Source organism: Rhincodon typus, chromosome 1 (assembly GCF_021869965.1).
Source record: "Rhincodon typus isolate 14 chromosome 1, sRhiTyp1.1, whole genome shotgun sequence".
Lineage (NCBI taxonomy): Eukaryota > Metazoa > Chordata > Chondrichthyes > Orectolobiformes > Rhincodontidae > Rhincodon > Rhincodon typus.
In genome coordinates this window covers 112,041,845-112,059,098 of record NC_063332.1, presented here as the reverse complement: position 1 = coordinate 112,059,098, position 17,254 = coordinate 112,041,845, and the positions used below count along the sequence as shown (strand labels likewise).

The window sequence follows — 17,254 nt, the reverse complement described above, 5'->3', positions numbered from 1 at the left end:
TCCTCTCCTCTATCCCTCTTCTATCCGCCTCCCACTCTCTCCCTATTTATTTCAAAACCCCCTTCCCCTCCCCCTTTTCTGATGAAGGGTCTAGGCCCGAAACGTCAGCCTCTCTGCTCCTATGATGCTGCTTGGCCTGCTGTGTTCATCCAGCCCTGCACCTTGTTGTCTACTATGGTTATACCCGTGTGTTAAGAAGAGTAAGTTTTGATTGTAGATGTTCAATATTTTTCTTCAATTCTTCTTTCTCTTCATTCATTCTTTCCCGGTCACACCGTTCCTTCTGAAAGTCTTCTTCAAATATCTGCACCTTTAACAGAATCCCAAACATTTTAACAGCTCATGGATATAATTTGGACGAACTAATTCTGGTCAACATTCTTGACTATCCACTGAAGAAATAACACAAGAGGGCTACATTATATAGGGCTGCAGGAGATTAAAATCTAGAATGCACAGAGCTCAGATTAAGAGCGTAGTTGTTGGGCCACTGGATATTACAGGGCAAGACCATGGAAAGATGTAAAATGAAGAATGTGTTTTTTTCTCTAACCTTAAATGCAGGAAATAAATATAAATGAAGTTAAAGGCAGGGTTATCTAAACTTCATACACGACCCCAACTTTTAATTCCATGAAAAACATTCAACATATTGGACATTACCTGTTGTTTTAGGACCTCAATTTGTGTTGTCAGTTCTTCAGGATGAGATTTTCTCATTATTTCTGTGCTATCAAAACCGTGCGACATACAAGGAACATTCTGCTTTCTTATGGCATCAGACAGAGCCTGAAAAAATAATAATTTTAGAGGCCTGAGACTAACAATCTCTTTCAATTGTGTCACAATAATGGAGACTAAGCTTTCGAACAAAAAAAGACTAGTAAGGAGCAGTCCAGTCTGACATCCTCCTACTGTCTGGTAGGGCATTTTGAAACTCCAGTCTGATGAGCTTATGTATCACAATCTGGACTCATTTGAGATAAGAATACCATTATAAATGTTTCCTCTTGCCAAATGTTGGTGAGGTATAACTCCACTGTGTTGTTTACAAGAAGAAATTGAGAAAATTTGTCAGAAAACTGCATCCTAAATGTGGGCCAAGCAGTTTAGTTAACTCCCTACTGATGAGGTAACTCAACATATTACTCGCCAGGCAGCTCATTAAGAACCAACAGGTAAACAAAGGCAAATGTTTGAGTTGCCAGAAGCTGCTGGTCAAACAGAGGGGGTTCGGCATCATGCAGGGGTGACCCAGATGTGAGCAGTGCACCCCTGAATGACATGTCCCCAGTTCCTTCCCACTTTTGTTTTTGGAACCCTTTAAAAATAGCTCTTGCTGTTAGCCCTCCTTAGAATTTAGCTCCAAACGTATTGCAGGCATGATCTTGAGGCTGGGTGGAAAGTTGCTAAGCTCCCGATCTATTTGATATGGCTCCTACCCCACCCTCGACCCTGCAAAGACCAGGCCCAGCAGGATGAGTAAAATCATATCAGTCACATATGAGGTTGTTGACTTGCTCGCCGAGCTGGCTTGTTTCCATTCAGACGTTTTGTCACCATGTTAGGTGACATCATCAGTGAGGCCTCTGACGAAGCAATGTTGTTCTACTCCACTTGGAATTTATACTGTCCAGTCCGTTATGGTGAGTAGTGTCATTTCCAGTTTTGATTTGTATGGGTTTGTATATGGCGTCCAATTCTATATGTTTGTTGGTTGCATTACGAGTGGAGAACCATGCCTCTAAGAATTCCCGTGCATGTCTACGTTTGGCATGCTTCTCAACCTGTAATGCAATCAACAAACATATAGACAACATAACTAAAAGTAGCCCAAGCCAAACATAGAAATGCACAGCAATTCCTACAGGCATGGTTCTCCACCCGTAATGCAATCAACAAACATATAGAATTAGACCCCATATACAAACCCATCCAGAACAAAACTGAAAATGACAGTCCTCACCATAACGGACCGGACAGTATAAAATTCCAAGCAGAGCAGAACAACATCACTTCATCGGAGGCCTCACTGATGATGTCACCTAACATGGTGACGAAACGTCTGAACGAGAACAAGCCAGCTCGGTGAGCAACTCACCAACCTCACCCACAAGCCCAGCTACAGATCTTTGCTAAAACTTTGATCAGTCACATATGTCTGAAAAAACACATCACTTTACTGATATGGACAGGCAAAGAAAATGAACTGCAAGGCACTTGCTACGAAGTCCTAGATTAGATTATAGAGTATAAAGGACACGTTAGAGGTTCCATTTGGGAACATCAGTGTTTGCAAAGTCTGGGACAAAAAACAGTCAAGGCTGGTGAACGTCCTGGAATAATTTCCATGGTTAGAGAAGAAAGTTAGATACACCTCCATTCATTTCTAACAACACAAGAATATTAAACATATTTAAGAACAATTAAAGACTCTCATATTCATGGTTAGGAGATCCAGTGACTAGAAAGTAAGGCTTTTTTTTCCCTTTTTCTTAGGTTGTGGGTTGGTGGTGAGAAGGAGGTCAAAAGCGAAGGAAGCAGAGTGACTTTCAGAGGCTGCTACTTTGCTTCAGATCCGTGCCTCTGATTATCCTGATTAGGGCAACTGAAGGACTCCCCACAACTTGGCAGGCAGGTCACCATGATTTCCCATTCAGGAAAATAACTACCTTTCACATCCGCCAGGAAGGCAGTTGGTGATCAGGGAGCTGGCAGATTGAGGCCCTGATGTGGCCATTAATTGACCATAAAAGGGCCTTAGTTGCTGATGAGTTGAGAGACTCGCTCTCTGACCTTCTCAGCCAGAGATGCTGAGAGTTGTTGTGTTTCTCTCCACAGCAAAATTTCCCCGATCGTTTCCCCTTATCAGTGTCTCTAGGGGAGGAGGTAATTTCACCGATCAAGTCACTGGTGAAAATCAGCAGCCAAATAGCAGTCATGTGACACCCTGGAAGAATTATAGGGGAAAGCCATTTTCAATCTCCACAATATTTACAAACACGCAAATTCAACCTAACTGCCAGAACTCTAACTGAATATCCTGGAAATTCAGAGTTGGTCATTAGGGAAAGAAAATTACTGGCAAAATAGCATGAAAAGAAGTGGGAAGACATCAGTATATTTTATGCTTGTATGTTTCATTGATGGAATAGAGTTACAATGATGGGTCTATATCTGAACAGTACTTTGTTTTTTCCCCCTCCTTAGGTACTGTTAGGCCTTCCCTATTTCTAGCATTTTGTTTTGATTTCATCTTGTCATTTATCACCTCACATTCTTGATATGTTTCACCCTGATAATTTACTGGCTTTGGCAATGAGGGTAAAATCTTATTGTTGTTATATTTATAATTTCAATTTCAATTGCAAAATTCAGCGGGAAGCAAACAAAATATGCATTGTGGTTCATTCTGAAATTATCACAGCACAATCTACTTTTAATCTGTTTATGCAGGAAGGCAACTCTCACTGTGGCACTTAGAAAGTCAAGAACTTGCACATAAATATATTCCATGTTTTCAGAACTTTAACAATAAATCTTCCACGAAGTACTTAAGGTCTCCTTTGTGGATTTCAGTGTTGTGTGAAGCAGTGGGAGACTGATATTCGAATATCAACTGGTGGACATAATCCAGTAATGGAAGGTACATCTGTTTCCTAGTTTTGGAGTGGTTACCAGTTACAAACTGATTGAGAATTATTTTTAATTTTCTTTTTCTATGAACAAAACACTGTGGTTTCTGACTTTAAACCATTTAACAAAAACAGTCCATTTTCTTTCTGCCTCACTATTTTCTTTCTACAGGTCTCTCATGACATATATTATTTCCCAAACCATCAGGGTGGGTCAAAGTGCTCCTAGAGTCTTACTGACATAAAAGGACTATGAAAATACAATGAGGGGCAGGTTAACCAGTCCTCTGAATTTCCTTGTCTGTCTTCTCCCACTTAAGAATGTTTCCATTAAAGTCCTCGAAAACATGACCTGGAGGCTTACAGGGAGGAATAAAAGAGATATTACAACACACACACACACACACACACACACACACATATTTAATGCCTGCTTCCACGTTGGTAAAGTACACAATCGTCAGAGACAGATTTCAGCCCCAGAGCTTTATATAAATGCCTAAAACGCTCATATTTCATGTACCACAAGACAAAATGCAGCACAGCGCTTCACAGCAGTTACCCAGATGTGAATTGAATAAAAAGGACATGATAAAGCTAAGAAGAGGCAATTTCCAAATGATAACATTTTGAAGACTATTAGTGAGACCATCCTGTCTTTCATTATGCTATCTATTGAAAACAAATGGGAAAACCCCTGCAATTAAATTTTACTGACACAGAGAGGTGGTGCCTGTTTACCTGTGCTTCAGCACCTTGAGGGCACAACAGAAGAGAAAGGAATTTTAAAAATCCTGCAAATGATTTTGTGATCATGAACAGGAAAAGCAGGCTTAGCGCTGAGAGACTGATTTGTTTATGGAGCTATTCTGCTGCACTGGTCAATAGATGAACATGCAGTTAAAAGGGGAAAAAAAAGTTGAAACTGTACTGACCTTATTCAGACGAGCAATTTCATGTTCATAATATCCTTTTTGTTTGGTTATTGAGGAGTGGCATTCTTTCAAATGTTTATTTTCTTCTTCAGCCTCAAGCAACTTTGCATTTAGTGTCTGCTTTTGTTCCTTTTTTTTCCAAAATGGGGAGGGAGGAAAAGAGAAGAAAAAACTCAATGTAACTAATAGGAAGACTAGATTTCAGGGAACCAGTTTCAAAATACTCAATGGTACACTTGGGAAGATGAACATAATATTAACTTTGCAACTGCTGTAGCTTATGAGTCATGTAAAATCCAAGGTTTCCATTAAATCAACTTGTCCCTTAATAATTATATATTAATAATTTTCAAGCCAATACTAGTAAAAAGCATACTTCTGCTGTTTCAAGTTTTGCTTTGGCAAGCAGCAACTTTTTATCGAAATCCCTCTGCTTCTGGTCCAGCTCTTTCTCTAGGTCACTCAGGGAATGTTGATAAGTGGTGAACTTATCTTTCAGCTGCAGAAAATGGAAGTCAATGAAGAACTCATTACATACTGCAATGAATATATCAATTAAATCAAACATAGAGGCTTGTGGCACAGAGGTGATAAGCCCAAGTGGGGACGATTTGTGATTCATAAAGAATCAAGAATCCAAATGGTCAAAGATGGACCTAAACATTCAGTTTTGGCAATTTTAATACATTCTAGATTTTCTACAAAAAAGTTTGTTTGAATGTAAATATAACAGAGGCGGTCAGATGAGGTTTAGTAGATTGATACCTGGAATGACAGGGTTGTCTTATGGAGAAAGGGTGGACAGACTGGGCTTGGCTTATTGGAGTTTCAAAGTGTGAGGGGTGACTAGATTGAAATGTATAAGATCCTGAACCGTCTTGGTAAGGAGGGCAAGGAGAGGATGATTCCCTTTGTGCACAGAGTCCAGAATCAGGGGGCACAGATTTAAAATGAGGGATCATCCCTTTAGGACAGAGATATGAAGAAGTAGATAGGTTCTTGTTAGGTGAGGTTATCAAAGATTATTGGGGGTTAGATATGAATGTGGAATTGGAGACACAAACAGATCAGCTGTGATCTTATTGAATGGTGCAGCTGGGTTGAAGGGCCAAATGGTCTCCTTCTGTTCCTACGCTGTATGTCATATTCGTCACATTCTTCTTTCTACCTTTCTACATTGCAAGCACTGAATTTCAATCCCAACCAAGGTTGTGTTCAAATAATTCACCCCTGGGCCTGTGAAGGTGTAATTCTTGATGAACTCACTAGGGGGTGTGCAAGAACAGTTTAACATTACATTCAGATACATACAATTACTTCAAAAGGGGTATTTATATTCAGACTATTATGGGCTTGGTAGGAAATTAATAAAATGCATTTTATGCACCAGTGTTCAAACTAAAACCAAGCATGTTTTAGTTTAGGCAACATACTACATTTCAATAGCCTCTAGGATTTCTATATTAGCAAGATTAATTTTAAGTACATGCACCATCCACACAAGGAATGTCACTAACAAAGAAATAAAAGCTGAGGAAATGTGGGTTTTTTACCTTCTGTTCATACACTGCCTTCATGTTCCTGAACTCCTGGTCCCACTGCTTGTTTATCTTCAGAAGCTGACAGGACAACAAATTCATTAGAAAGAAACATTTATTCCCACACAGCCTAAAGGTTAGATGTCTTAATTCTTTCTAACCTGTAATATTTTAAGTCACAAATACAATGTCCACTGACTTAGGAAACAATATTAAATAAAAACACAACTGCTTTGGAATCAGAGATTTGGAGGAGTGTAATTTCAGGATGTGCCACCACCATTTCTTTTCTTCACTTCCCTCCACCTTTCAGAATTCTGACGGGACTTCTCCAACGATATCACCTTGATCCACTCCCGAAATCACTCCCAACACCTTCATTCTTTCCCATGGTACCTTCCTGCGCAAGCACTGGAGATACCACATCTGTCCTTTTCTCTCTTCACTTTCTATCTTTGAGGGCCACAAACACTCTGCCCAGGAGAAATAGTGACTTACTTGTGCTTCATTAAATATACTATACTGAATTCAAGATAGTGTCCATTGGGGAAAATCAAACACAGATTTGTTGATTAACTGGCTGAACATCATTGTACAATATTGTTGCAATATCACCCCGATTGGCATTTAATCTCTCTTGCACTCCACTCTATCACAGACCTTCCTTTTTATTCTCTCCTCAGCTCCCTGTACTTCCGTCCCTCTATATTTGCCTCAAGCCAGTTACATTTCTGACTTTGCCAATTCTGATTGAAGATCAATGACCTGAAGCATTAATTTTGTTTGTCTTTTCACTGGCGTTGCCTAACATGCTGAATATTTCCAACGTCCCTTGTTATTGTAATTATAGGACATCCTACCAATGAAAAGACATCGTCAGCTTAATTCTAACTAGCATGATATTATAGAAAGTAATTTTAGTACCTGAAATAAAGTCTAGAAAAACTCTTCCATCTAAAGGAAGTTTATGCAAACCTGCTCTCTTTTCTTCATATAAATTCTCCTAAACATATTCATAACCATCCACTCCACCTTATGTGGCATTTGTCTCATTACTGTTAGCCCTACCTTCAAATAACTAGGCCCTAAGCATTAGAAAAGCCCCCTCCCTTATCCACTCTGCCTCTTCAATTGTTATCTTCCTTTAACAAGGGGAGGTAATGGCCCAGTGGCACTATTGCTGGGCTATTAATCCAGACACTCAGGTAATATTCTGGGGACCTGGGTTCAAATCCTGCCAAAGCAGATGGTGAAATTTGAATTTAATTTTTTAAAATCTACAATTAAATGATGACTATAAATCTGTTATAATTCCAATTGCTGGAAAAACCCATTTGGTTCACTAATATCCTTTATGGAAGGAAACTGCTATCCTTACCTGGTCTGCCCTACATGTGACTCCAGACCCACAGCAATGTGGTTGACTCTTAACTGCCCTCTGGGATGGCCAATAAATGTTGGCCTAGCCAGTAATGGCCTCATCCCGTGAATAAGTAATTAAAAAAAACTTCCTTTAATGCCGTCCCTAAAATCTCTTCCTTTGCACAAGCTTTTAGTCAGCACTTCTAATGTCTCCGTCCTTAACTTGACATTGATTTTTGTCTGATATATACTGTGTGAAGTGTCATAGGATGTTTTCCTTGTGTTAGTGAAAGAGGATATGAAATAACAGCAAGTAGGCCATTTGGCCCTCCAAGTCTGATCTGCCATTCATGGCTGATCTAATTGGGTCCTTAACTCCACTTTCCTGCCTGTGCCCATAAACTTGACTCCTTTCTAGATATAAAATCTGTCTTAACCCATCCTTGAATATGAATGACCCAACCTCCCACACTCAAGAATTCCAAAGATTAACAACTTTTGTAGGGAATAAATTTGTCATCTCAGTATTAAATGGGAGACCTATTGTTTCAAAGTGTGCTCCCAACTCTAGGTTTCCTTCCAAAGGGAAACATTTTCTCATATCTACCCTGTCAAGACCCCTCAGAATTGTATATGTTCCACAAGATCACCTCATTGTTTCCGATTTCCGACGAGTATAGGCCCAAACTGCTCAACCTCATAAAGCAACCCTTTCATCCTGGGAATCAAGGCAAGAAAAGTTCTCCGAGACGTCACCAATGCAAGTTGTTGTCATCTGCTGTTCGTTGGATTTGAGGATGTCATCTATTCAGGACTGTGCTATGGATCTTTATATGACTGAACAGGTTGATTCGTGACTCACTGATCTTTGGGCAAATCAGGTAGAACTTCTCATAAAGTAGTGAGATCCTGAGTGCAGCATTTACTTATTTTCTCTGTTGCCACTCTGCCTGATCATTAAGGCCTTCAGACCAAAACGTAAGTATGCTCCTTCTTAAGTAAGGAGACCAAAACTGTTTGCAATGTTTCAAGTTCCAAGTCTCGCCAATGCCCTCTACAGTGGTAGCAAGACTTGATTGTTTTTATACTCCACGTCCCTTGCATTAAAGGCTAACATCCCACTTAAATATAATATGCAAATATACGTTGTGATTCAAATAGAAGACTGGAGTGCAACAATTTCAAACTTAAAATACCTCCTTTTTCTGATTTTCTAAAATCAGAATCTGTCTTTCAAAAGCTTCTTTTCCATCTGTGGACAGACTCCTCTGGTTTTCGATTTCCATTCCAATCACATTCTACCAGGAAAGAAGACAGAAGAATCTTTTCATTCTCTCATTGCTCATGGATCCTTCTAGTTTTGCATTTTATGGTGCTCACACACATTGTATGTTAAATGTTTTCAACATTCACAATCCAAATTCCTTTCTCGTGCGCGCAACATTAAATGCAAAGTAGAACACTTATTTAAATGAAGGTAACATTTCATTATTCCTGTAGCAAATCAAACAAACATTCTGTGGTATTATGCTAGGTTGCCATGTTCTTTGGCTTCCATGTACATTTATTCGATATTTTGTTTAGATCACAGTAGAGGAAGCGAGTTGGAGCAAATATTGTGCCCATTGTAATAGCAATCATCTGCTAATGTTAATTTAACTTGTACACATACAAGCGCGCTCATAAATTCACAATGAGTTAAGTGCCTCAAATAGCATCAATAATTTCAGCGTATGAACACATACACAGATAGATATAATTGCCATCTTAACCACACCGTTACTCTGTCAAGCCCCATATTTGATTACATAAATTAATGGCTCCCTTCACTGTGGGTCTGTTGCTTTCTCTTTTCCCCGTCAATACTTCCTCTTCATAAAGCTCACCCTTGACATTTGCAGCCTATTTATGGCTTTATCTTTCACCTCCCTCTCTTCTCCAAAAATGTTCAGTACGTTACTATTTGCAGGTCTATGTTCCCTTGTGGTTCCCTATGCTTTCCTAGTTCCTTTCATCAGTCCAGTCACTGACCATCAGCACTTTAACCTCTCATTTTCCCCTTCGCTTATGAATGGTATTATCATGCCATCCTCTGCACATTATCTCTGCTTTGTAGGCTAGTTGTTCCTCACATTATTTTAGTCACTATATTTTTCTTAGCTGATCTGCACTGGTGCTACTTTGCTATTAAAAATACCTCATCCCCCACAGGCTCACCTCTACCAGACTCTACAGCCTTGTCCACATTTATAACCCTCTCATACTCACTAATCTTCTGACTCAGCCTGTGAATTCTGAACACCCTGCTTTTCCAGCATCACTGACAAAAATTTCAGTCATTTAGACTCGACCTTTTACAACAGCCACACTAAAGACACACAACGTCTCTTAATGATCAATTAGGGAACATTATCTGATTCTGTCGAGGTAAATTTAGACTGCTCTTGTTAACCGTATAATTCTTATCATTTTTCTTAAAAAAAAAACTCACTAGCACAGTTCCATAAGAACAAAAGTGTAGTTACATGCAGACTTACAATTACTATCTTTTGAGAAAAGCAAAAAGGTTAATCCAATATTTGATGCTTTAGCCCTGTAAGGGATAGGCTTTTAGACTAAGGTGTTCAAACAGTAGCAGATCAAAGTAATCATGTAATATTAAGACACTTTACTTCTTTACTATAAATTTACCCACCTTTATATAGTCTCTGCCTTTCATCTGAAGCTCGAGTTTATTTACTATAACTTTTGGGGCTTTGCAAAGTAAAGACAAAAGCTGTGTATTTACAGCTCCAATCCGATACAGTGCACTGATACAAAGGTAGGCACACCTAAGCTTTTGTATGATCCCAGTTTCTTTACCTTATTTCAAACCACACCAGATTATATAAAGGAGACTTCAACATTTTTGATCAATGACAGTTGCTATGAAACAGGTCAGGGCTTCCCAGTATGTTGCAAACTTGTTGCGCCTTGCTGAAATGACTAAGGTATATACACAATCAACACGACCTGGAAATTACAATAGCTGACAAATCTGCTAGCAGTAGTTAAATTGGGCAGCTGCACAATGGCAAAAGTGTTGAACTTTAACTCATTTATAAAAGAAAAGAATCGAACAATAAAAGGAAGCAAAAACACAGAAATATTTCTCTCCATAAATGCTGCCAAGCCTACTAAGTTTCTCCAGCATTCTATTTATTTGCAGTATTTGGGTTAATAATAAAAGGCCCCATTTTAATCTGATAGGCTTCATTGAAGAATATAATCATCACTGCTCAGCCTTGCATCAGTCCAGGTGAGTACTTAACATCCAAAAACAAAGGAGGAAATTCCTTTTTGTGTTGGAGTAGAATAGAAAGAAACAGCATCTAGTCCTGTAAAAAAGATTTTTTCCAGAGATGAAGTAGAGGACAGCAGAAGTAAGGAGAGGTTAACTTAAGCATAGGTAGATAACTGATGTCACAAATGAACTACAGTGGAGTTGAGAGATAACACAGTTTGGAGCTGGAGGAACAAAGCAGGTCAGGCAGCATCAGAGGAGTAGGAAAGTTAACGTTTCATGTCAGGACCCTTCTTCAACATTTCTGAAGGGTCCTGATACGAAAATGTTAACTTTCCTACTCCTCTGATGCTGCCTGGCCTGCTGTGTTCCTCCAGCTCCACACGGTGTTATATCTGACTCCAGCATTGGCAGTTCTTACTATCTCTGAGTGGAGTTGAGAGGATGGCCAGGAGGCAGACAAATGTAACACACCCGGACTGCAAATCTCTTTGGCTACAAGCAGCAGCAGAAATGTGGAACCATCCTATTTGTGACCAACAGGTCAGAGGGTTTATGAATAGTCAGCAAAACCAAAACAAATTTGGGGCTGTTTTCACTTATAACTGGTCCTCAAATACTCAAAACCAGCTCCGTAACATGTCATTCGAACGTGTAACACCAGGCTCTTGAAACAATGCTCAACGTGAAACTCGGGCATGGCAGCCCACTCCCAGCAGGATAGAGGAAATGCTTTAAGGAAACTCTCAAAGCATAGTCGAGGAAATCAACCATTCCTCCTCTCCCTCCACAACTCGTGGAAGTCCCTGACCTGTGGCCAACTGGGGCAGGGTCTGCATTTTACACTTGGACCTATCAGCCATCTCAGAATCCATCAAACTAGAGAGTGAAAGTAAGTGATCCTCAATAAAGGAAAGTCAGTCTAAGAAGCAGAATGTAACTAGCAACCAGGGAGACAATGGCCTAGTGGTATTATTGCTAGACTATTAGTCCAGAAATTTGGCTGATATTCTGGGGATCTAGGTTCAAATCTCACCAGGGCAGATGGTGGAATTTGAATTCGGGAAAAATCTGGAATTAAGAGTCTAATGATGACCATAAATTTATTGTTGGGAAAAAACCCATCTGCTTCACTGATGTCCTTTAGGGAAGGAAACTGTCATCCTTACCTGGTCTGGCCTGCATGTGACTCCAGACCCACAGCAGTGGTTGACTCTTAACTGCCCTCTGGGCAATTAAGGATGGTCAATAAATGCTGGCCTAGCCAATGACACCCTTATTCCATGAATGAATAATAAAAAAAAACACTTTTGCATCGTACATACATATTGGATAGAGTTCCATATGGACACACAGGCTGAATAATGTAAGTGTGGGTTGGTGATTACAATGCAACAATATTGCTGTGAAATTGGAAAGTCAAAAGTAAAATCATACAAGTCAGAAGAAGTCCATCTCATTTGTACCACCAAAAATGCAGTACTACCTACACTTGTCCCACTACTGGCAGGGACCCTCCCTCAGTGGAAGTTTCAAACTGAGAATCGGATACAGAGGTCAGCATAGCAGTTTTGGGAGGGCCTGATTTTCAAGTTATTAAAATCCATAGCCAGAAAATCTATTAGACTACACCAATGTAATTAAAACTAGCTATATTCATAAAATCAATACCAATGAATGAGGAAGCTACATCTTGCAACATTCATAATGATTAATGAGCAAGTAATGAAGTTCTGCATTGATCTCATTTTTCACCATGCATTCCATTTATCTTTTTCTTAGAAAGATTATTTAATGTCCTCATTATTAGGTACACTGAAGCTACTTCTCACTTGAAGAGATGTGGGCACCACTATCACAACCAGCATTTATTGCCCACCCCTAAATTCCTTCAGTAGGAGATGCTGAGCCACTTTGTTGAACTGCTGCAAGCTATGGATGGCACAGTGGCTCAGTGGTCAGCATAGCTCCTCACAGCGCCAGGAACCTGAGTTCGATTCCACCCTCGGGCAACCGTGCGTGAGGAGTTTGCAAATTTTCCCTGGGTCTGGTTTTGTCCAGGTGCTCCAATTCCACCCCCTTGCCCCCCCAAAAAAGTCCAAGGCTAGGTGGTCTGTCCATAGGAAATGCAGGGTTACTGGGATAGGATGGGGGGATGGGTCTGAGTGGGATGCCCTACAGACGGTCAAGATGGGGTGAATGGCTTGCTTTCATACGAGAGGGATTCCATGAATCCATGTGATCTAGGGAGATCTACAGCGTTGTTAGGAAGAGGGTTCCAGGATTTTGATGCACGGACAGACCTGCAATATAGGATGGTGTGTGGCTCCGAGGGGCACTTGCAGATGGGGATGTTCTCATAATACTCTATTTCCCAAGCTCTCTTTTCCTTTTCACCTCACAGAAACACCACGCTGATCTACATCAACAACTGTAATGTAGTGAAGACTTTCTTGGTGTGTAAACTAATGTCACAAATGCACTTAAGTGGCAGGTAATACGATGTGCACGCTACAGCCATGGCACGGTGCATAATTGATCAAAGGCAAATGCATCGTCACCAGAAATACCTATCCTCTCGAATATAGCGACAAAATTAACGTTTTACAAACAAATAGATTGGGAACTCCGTGGAACAGGAGAGAACGATGTCCCACGTTCATTACTATCTCGTGTAATTTCACTGCATAAGAACATAACATGTGCACGTTGGCAGCAAATTAACATAAAACAATGTGTCCCCAATTTCTCAGTGTCTCCCTTTACGCAATTTAGTTTCGATTTTTTTTCAAAATAGCGCTAGAAAAGGATACAACCGGAAGAAACCCGTGGCTTAAACAAACCTCTTACTTTAAGAATTTCCACCAATGTTGTGTTTTAACCAGACAGTCCGGACTCGGTGCTGAGATTCTGAAATGCATACCGGGCACGAACTCTCGCATTTTTATGTTCGAAGTATCACCCCCGTCATTTTCCATTTGTGTTTCCCCCCCGCCAACCCCCAATGGATGTGAAAGCTAAGACAAGAACGCGGTTACTTTCCCTCTGCCATTAATTAACCACTGAAGCTACCTTCCTTAGTCACACCTCTCCTCCTGCTCTCAGTCAGATCTGGACTTGGCAATGAACAACAGCAGTCTCTGCCTTTCACACTGGGATTTGGACCCCCCCCCCCCCGGAGGGAGCATTTAACAGATCCGGAGCTTTAAGGATAGATGTGCTCGAACTGAAACAGACAGCTCCTGCTCCTCTCTCTGAACCTTTGTCTCCTGCTTGTAAACACACAAACTCCCAACTAAACATCACGTTCACTCACTTACCGCAATCCCTACAGTTCGGGGGTGTCTTTTGTTTTTTTTCTAAGTGCACAGACACAAGTCGAAGGAGCACCGTTACCCCGTGCAGCTGTTTAAGCAGATAGTTTGCAGCCATTTCCACACATGGCAGTGCAAACAACACAGCGATGAGGAGATTAACCTGCACCACTTCAAACCGGGGAGCTGTGCAACTTCCACTCGATTGCTTTGTTTTTGTAAACTAGCCTTGCAGCTAACCAAAATATTCCCATTCAATAGGTGCTAATATGGTGGAAGGCGCCCTTACCTGCACTTCATTTCATCGGGAGGTACAAAAAAATAAAGCTCTCCCAGTTTGTTGCTTATTTTAAAAACATTCAACTCCAACACGGCTGCTGTGAGGTGACACAAATTAACTGCTGCATCTTTTCTGCAATAAAACTGCAGGTATTAGGGTTTTGATGCTGCCCTCTAATGGAGCTTTGCATCTGGATTTGTTTTTATTTAAAGTGTGGATGCCACTGAAACAGGACAGCAAGGTTTATTTTATTCTAGAATATTGTGTGCAGTTTTGGTCTCATTTTCTGAGGAAGGATGCTCTTGCTCTGGAGGGACTGCAGCAAAGTTTTACCAAGCTGATTCCAGGGATGGCGGTTCTGACTCTATGAGGCGAGATTGACCAGGTTTTTGCTGGAGTTCAGATGAATGAGGGGAGATCTCATAGAGGCTTATAAAATTCTAACAGGACTAGACAGGGTAGGTGCAGGGAGGATGTTTCCAATGGTGGGTGTGTCCAGAACCAGGGGTCACACTCTGAGGATTCGGGGTAGACCATTTTGGACGGAGATGAGGAAACATTTCTTCACCCAAGGAGTGGTGAGCTTGTGGAGTGGTGAGTTGATGCCAAGACACTGGATGTATTCAAGAGACAACTAGATATAGCACTTGGGGCGAATGGGATCAAAGGTTATGGGGTGAAAGCAGGATTAGGCGATTGAGTTGGATGATCTGCCATGACTGTGAAAAATGTTGGAGCAGGTTGGAAGGGCTGAATGGCCTCCTCCTTTTCCTACCTTCTATGTTTCTTCATAAAAAGAATGGTATTGATAGGTTCAAGTGAACTATTCCTTATGAATGAACTCAGATCACATCAAGAAAGCCTTGGTCCTAAAAACTGTTTTGACCTTGACTTTAGTTTTAGTCTTGTGGTTGGACTTCGTGTTTTATTCTTAAGTGTTTGCAGATAGCAGTCTTCCAGAAGACACTTTGAGACTTGCACAGGGAGTTTCACCCACTAAGATTTTGAGAACTACTGAACATATTTTCACTCATGGTATTAGGAAATAGGTTGGGCCATCCTGTAATTTCTTGTTCTCAGACATAAGTTTGAAACTCAGCCCGAAAAGGTAGTCAAAATTGTAGCTGTTGCTTTCCTTACATTTTTCAGGCTTTTCAACACTAACCCTCCCCAACCCCCGCCCCATTTAAAACAAAAATTTAATTGCGGTTTCACTTTCCAAACAGCTCACGAGAATGATGAAAAGAAATAAACTGGTGCTCTGCTGATAAGCTACTAATTGATATCTATCTTGAAATAGGACCTGTGTATCAAAAAAAATCCTTACAAAAACACTGTTTCCAATAGTCACCAAACAAAACTTTTGCACCTCAGAACCATAATGATAACAGGAAGTTCTCGTTTGTGACGAAGATTTGCTGCAGACTTTTTTGGGGGTATTTTTTTTAAATCTCCAGCCAATTAATTTATTGCAGCACATTCTGTATAGAGACAACAAAAACAATTAACAAGTCTCCTATATTTTTCAGATATTTTAAAGGCCAACGGAAGACATTTTATGTCATGAGTAATGTAAACATCCTCACCTTTATCTGATTGTTAGGATATACTTCATTTGGCACAGATTAGGAACTGCTGCACTCTTTATGCATTTCGTACGTTGGCAGTGTAGCAGCTGTACTGAGGCATACAAATGACCAAAGGTATGGTCTAAATTAACATTGCCTGCTGAAACTTTGCTAGACTTCATTAACACATAAAAGGTATGAACTAGTTATGATTATCAGGAATCTTTTGCCAAGTTCTAACATCTGGAGATTTTTTTTAAAGAAGCTGCACTAGACTGGTAAACCACAACCTCCGGTTAATGTTCGAGGGATGTGGGTTTGAATCCAAACGTGGCAAATGGTGAAATTTGAATTCAATTTAAAATGCTAGCAAAACAGCAACTATCTAACCATTCCTGATTGTTGTAAAAATCCATCAGGTTCACTAATGTCTTTCAGTGAAGGAAATCTGCTCTCCTTACATGGCCTTGCCTACACATGACTCCAGACCCACAGTAATGTGATTGACTCTTAACTGTTCCTCCAGGCAATAAGTAATGGGCAGTAAATGTTGGCCAAGCCAGCAATGCCCACATCCATTGAACAAATAAAACAAACAAGTAGCTCTGGCAATAATTGTTCAAATTTCAAAGAGCTGTGGAGATTTGAGATAGAGTCATAGAGCACAGAAACAGATCCTTCGGTCTAACTAGTCCATGCTGACCATGTTCCCAAACTAAACTATTCCACTTGCCGGTGTTTGGTTCATATCCTTCCAAACCTTTCCTGTTCATGATTTTTTAAGCATTGTGACTGAATTCACCACTTCCTTTGGTAATTCATTCCACACACAAAACACTCACTGTAAAAATGTTGCTCCTGATGTGCTTTTTAAATCTTTCTCCTCTCATCTTAAAAATGCACTGTTTCTAATAGTCATCAAGCAAAACCTTTGGGCCTCAGAACCATGATTTGGTTTGAACTCCCCTATCCAAGGGAAAAAAAACCCTTGTCATTCACCTTATCAATGTCCCTCATGATTTTATATACCTCAATAAGGTCACCCCTCAACCTCCTATGTTCCAGAGAAAAAAAAAATCCCACCCTTTCCAGCCTATTTTTATATCTCAAATCCTCCATTGCCGGCAATGTCCTGGTAAATCTTTTCTGAACCACTAACCCCCCCCCCAGTTTAATATTATCCTTATTGTAACAAGGTGACCAGAACTGTACACAGTACTCCAGAAGAGGCCTCACCAAAGTCCTTTACAACCTCAACATGACATCAGAACTCCTGTACTCAAAGGTCTCAGCAATGAAGGCAAGCCTGCTTAAATACCTTCTTAACCACCCTGTCTAC

General features: G+C 40.3%; 1 protein-coding gene across 1 annotated transcript in view; it reads right to left on the bottom strand.

The window, feature by feature from the left end:
- Positions 1–17,254, bottom strand: part of LOC109912952 (TNFAIP3-interacting protein 1-like) — a 66,903-nt gene that overhangs the window by 10,571 nt on the left and 39,078 nt on the right. Inside the window, exons 3-8 of the mRNA XM_048604486.1 lie at positions 8,667–8,768; positions 6,124–6,189; positions 4,947–5,069; positions 4,571–4,699; positions 664–789; positions 185–310 (exon numbers count right to left, since the gene is read on the bottom strand). Of these exons, the coding sequence (XP_048460443.1) occupies positions 185–310; positions 664–789; positions 4,571–4,699; positions 4,947–5,069; positions 6,124–6,189; positions 8,667–8,768 (672 nt within the window). The remainder of the gene's footprint in view (positions 1–184; positions 311–663; positions 790–4,570; positions 4,700–4,946; positions 5,070–6,123; positions 6,190–8,666; positions 8,769–17,254) is intronic.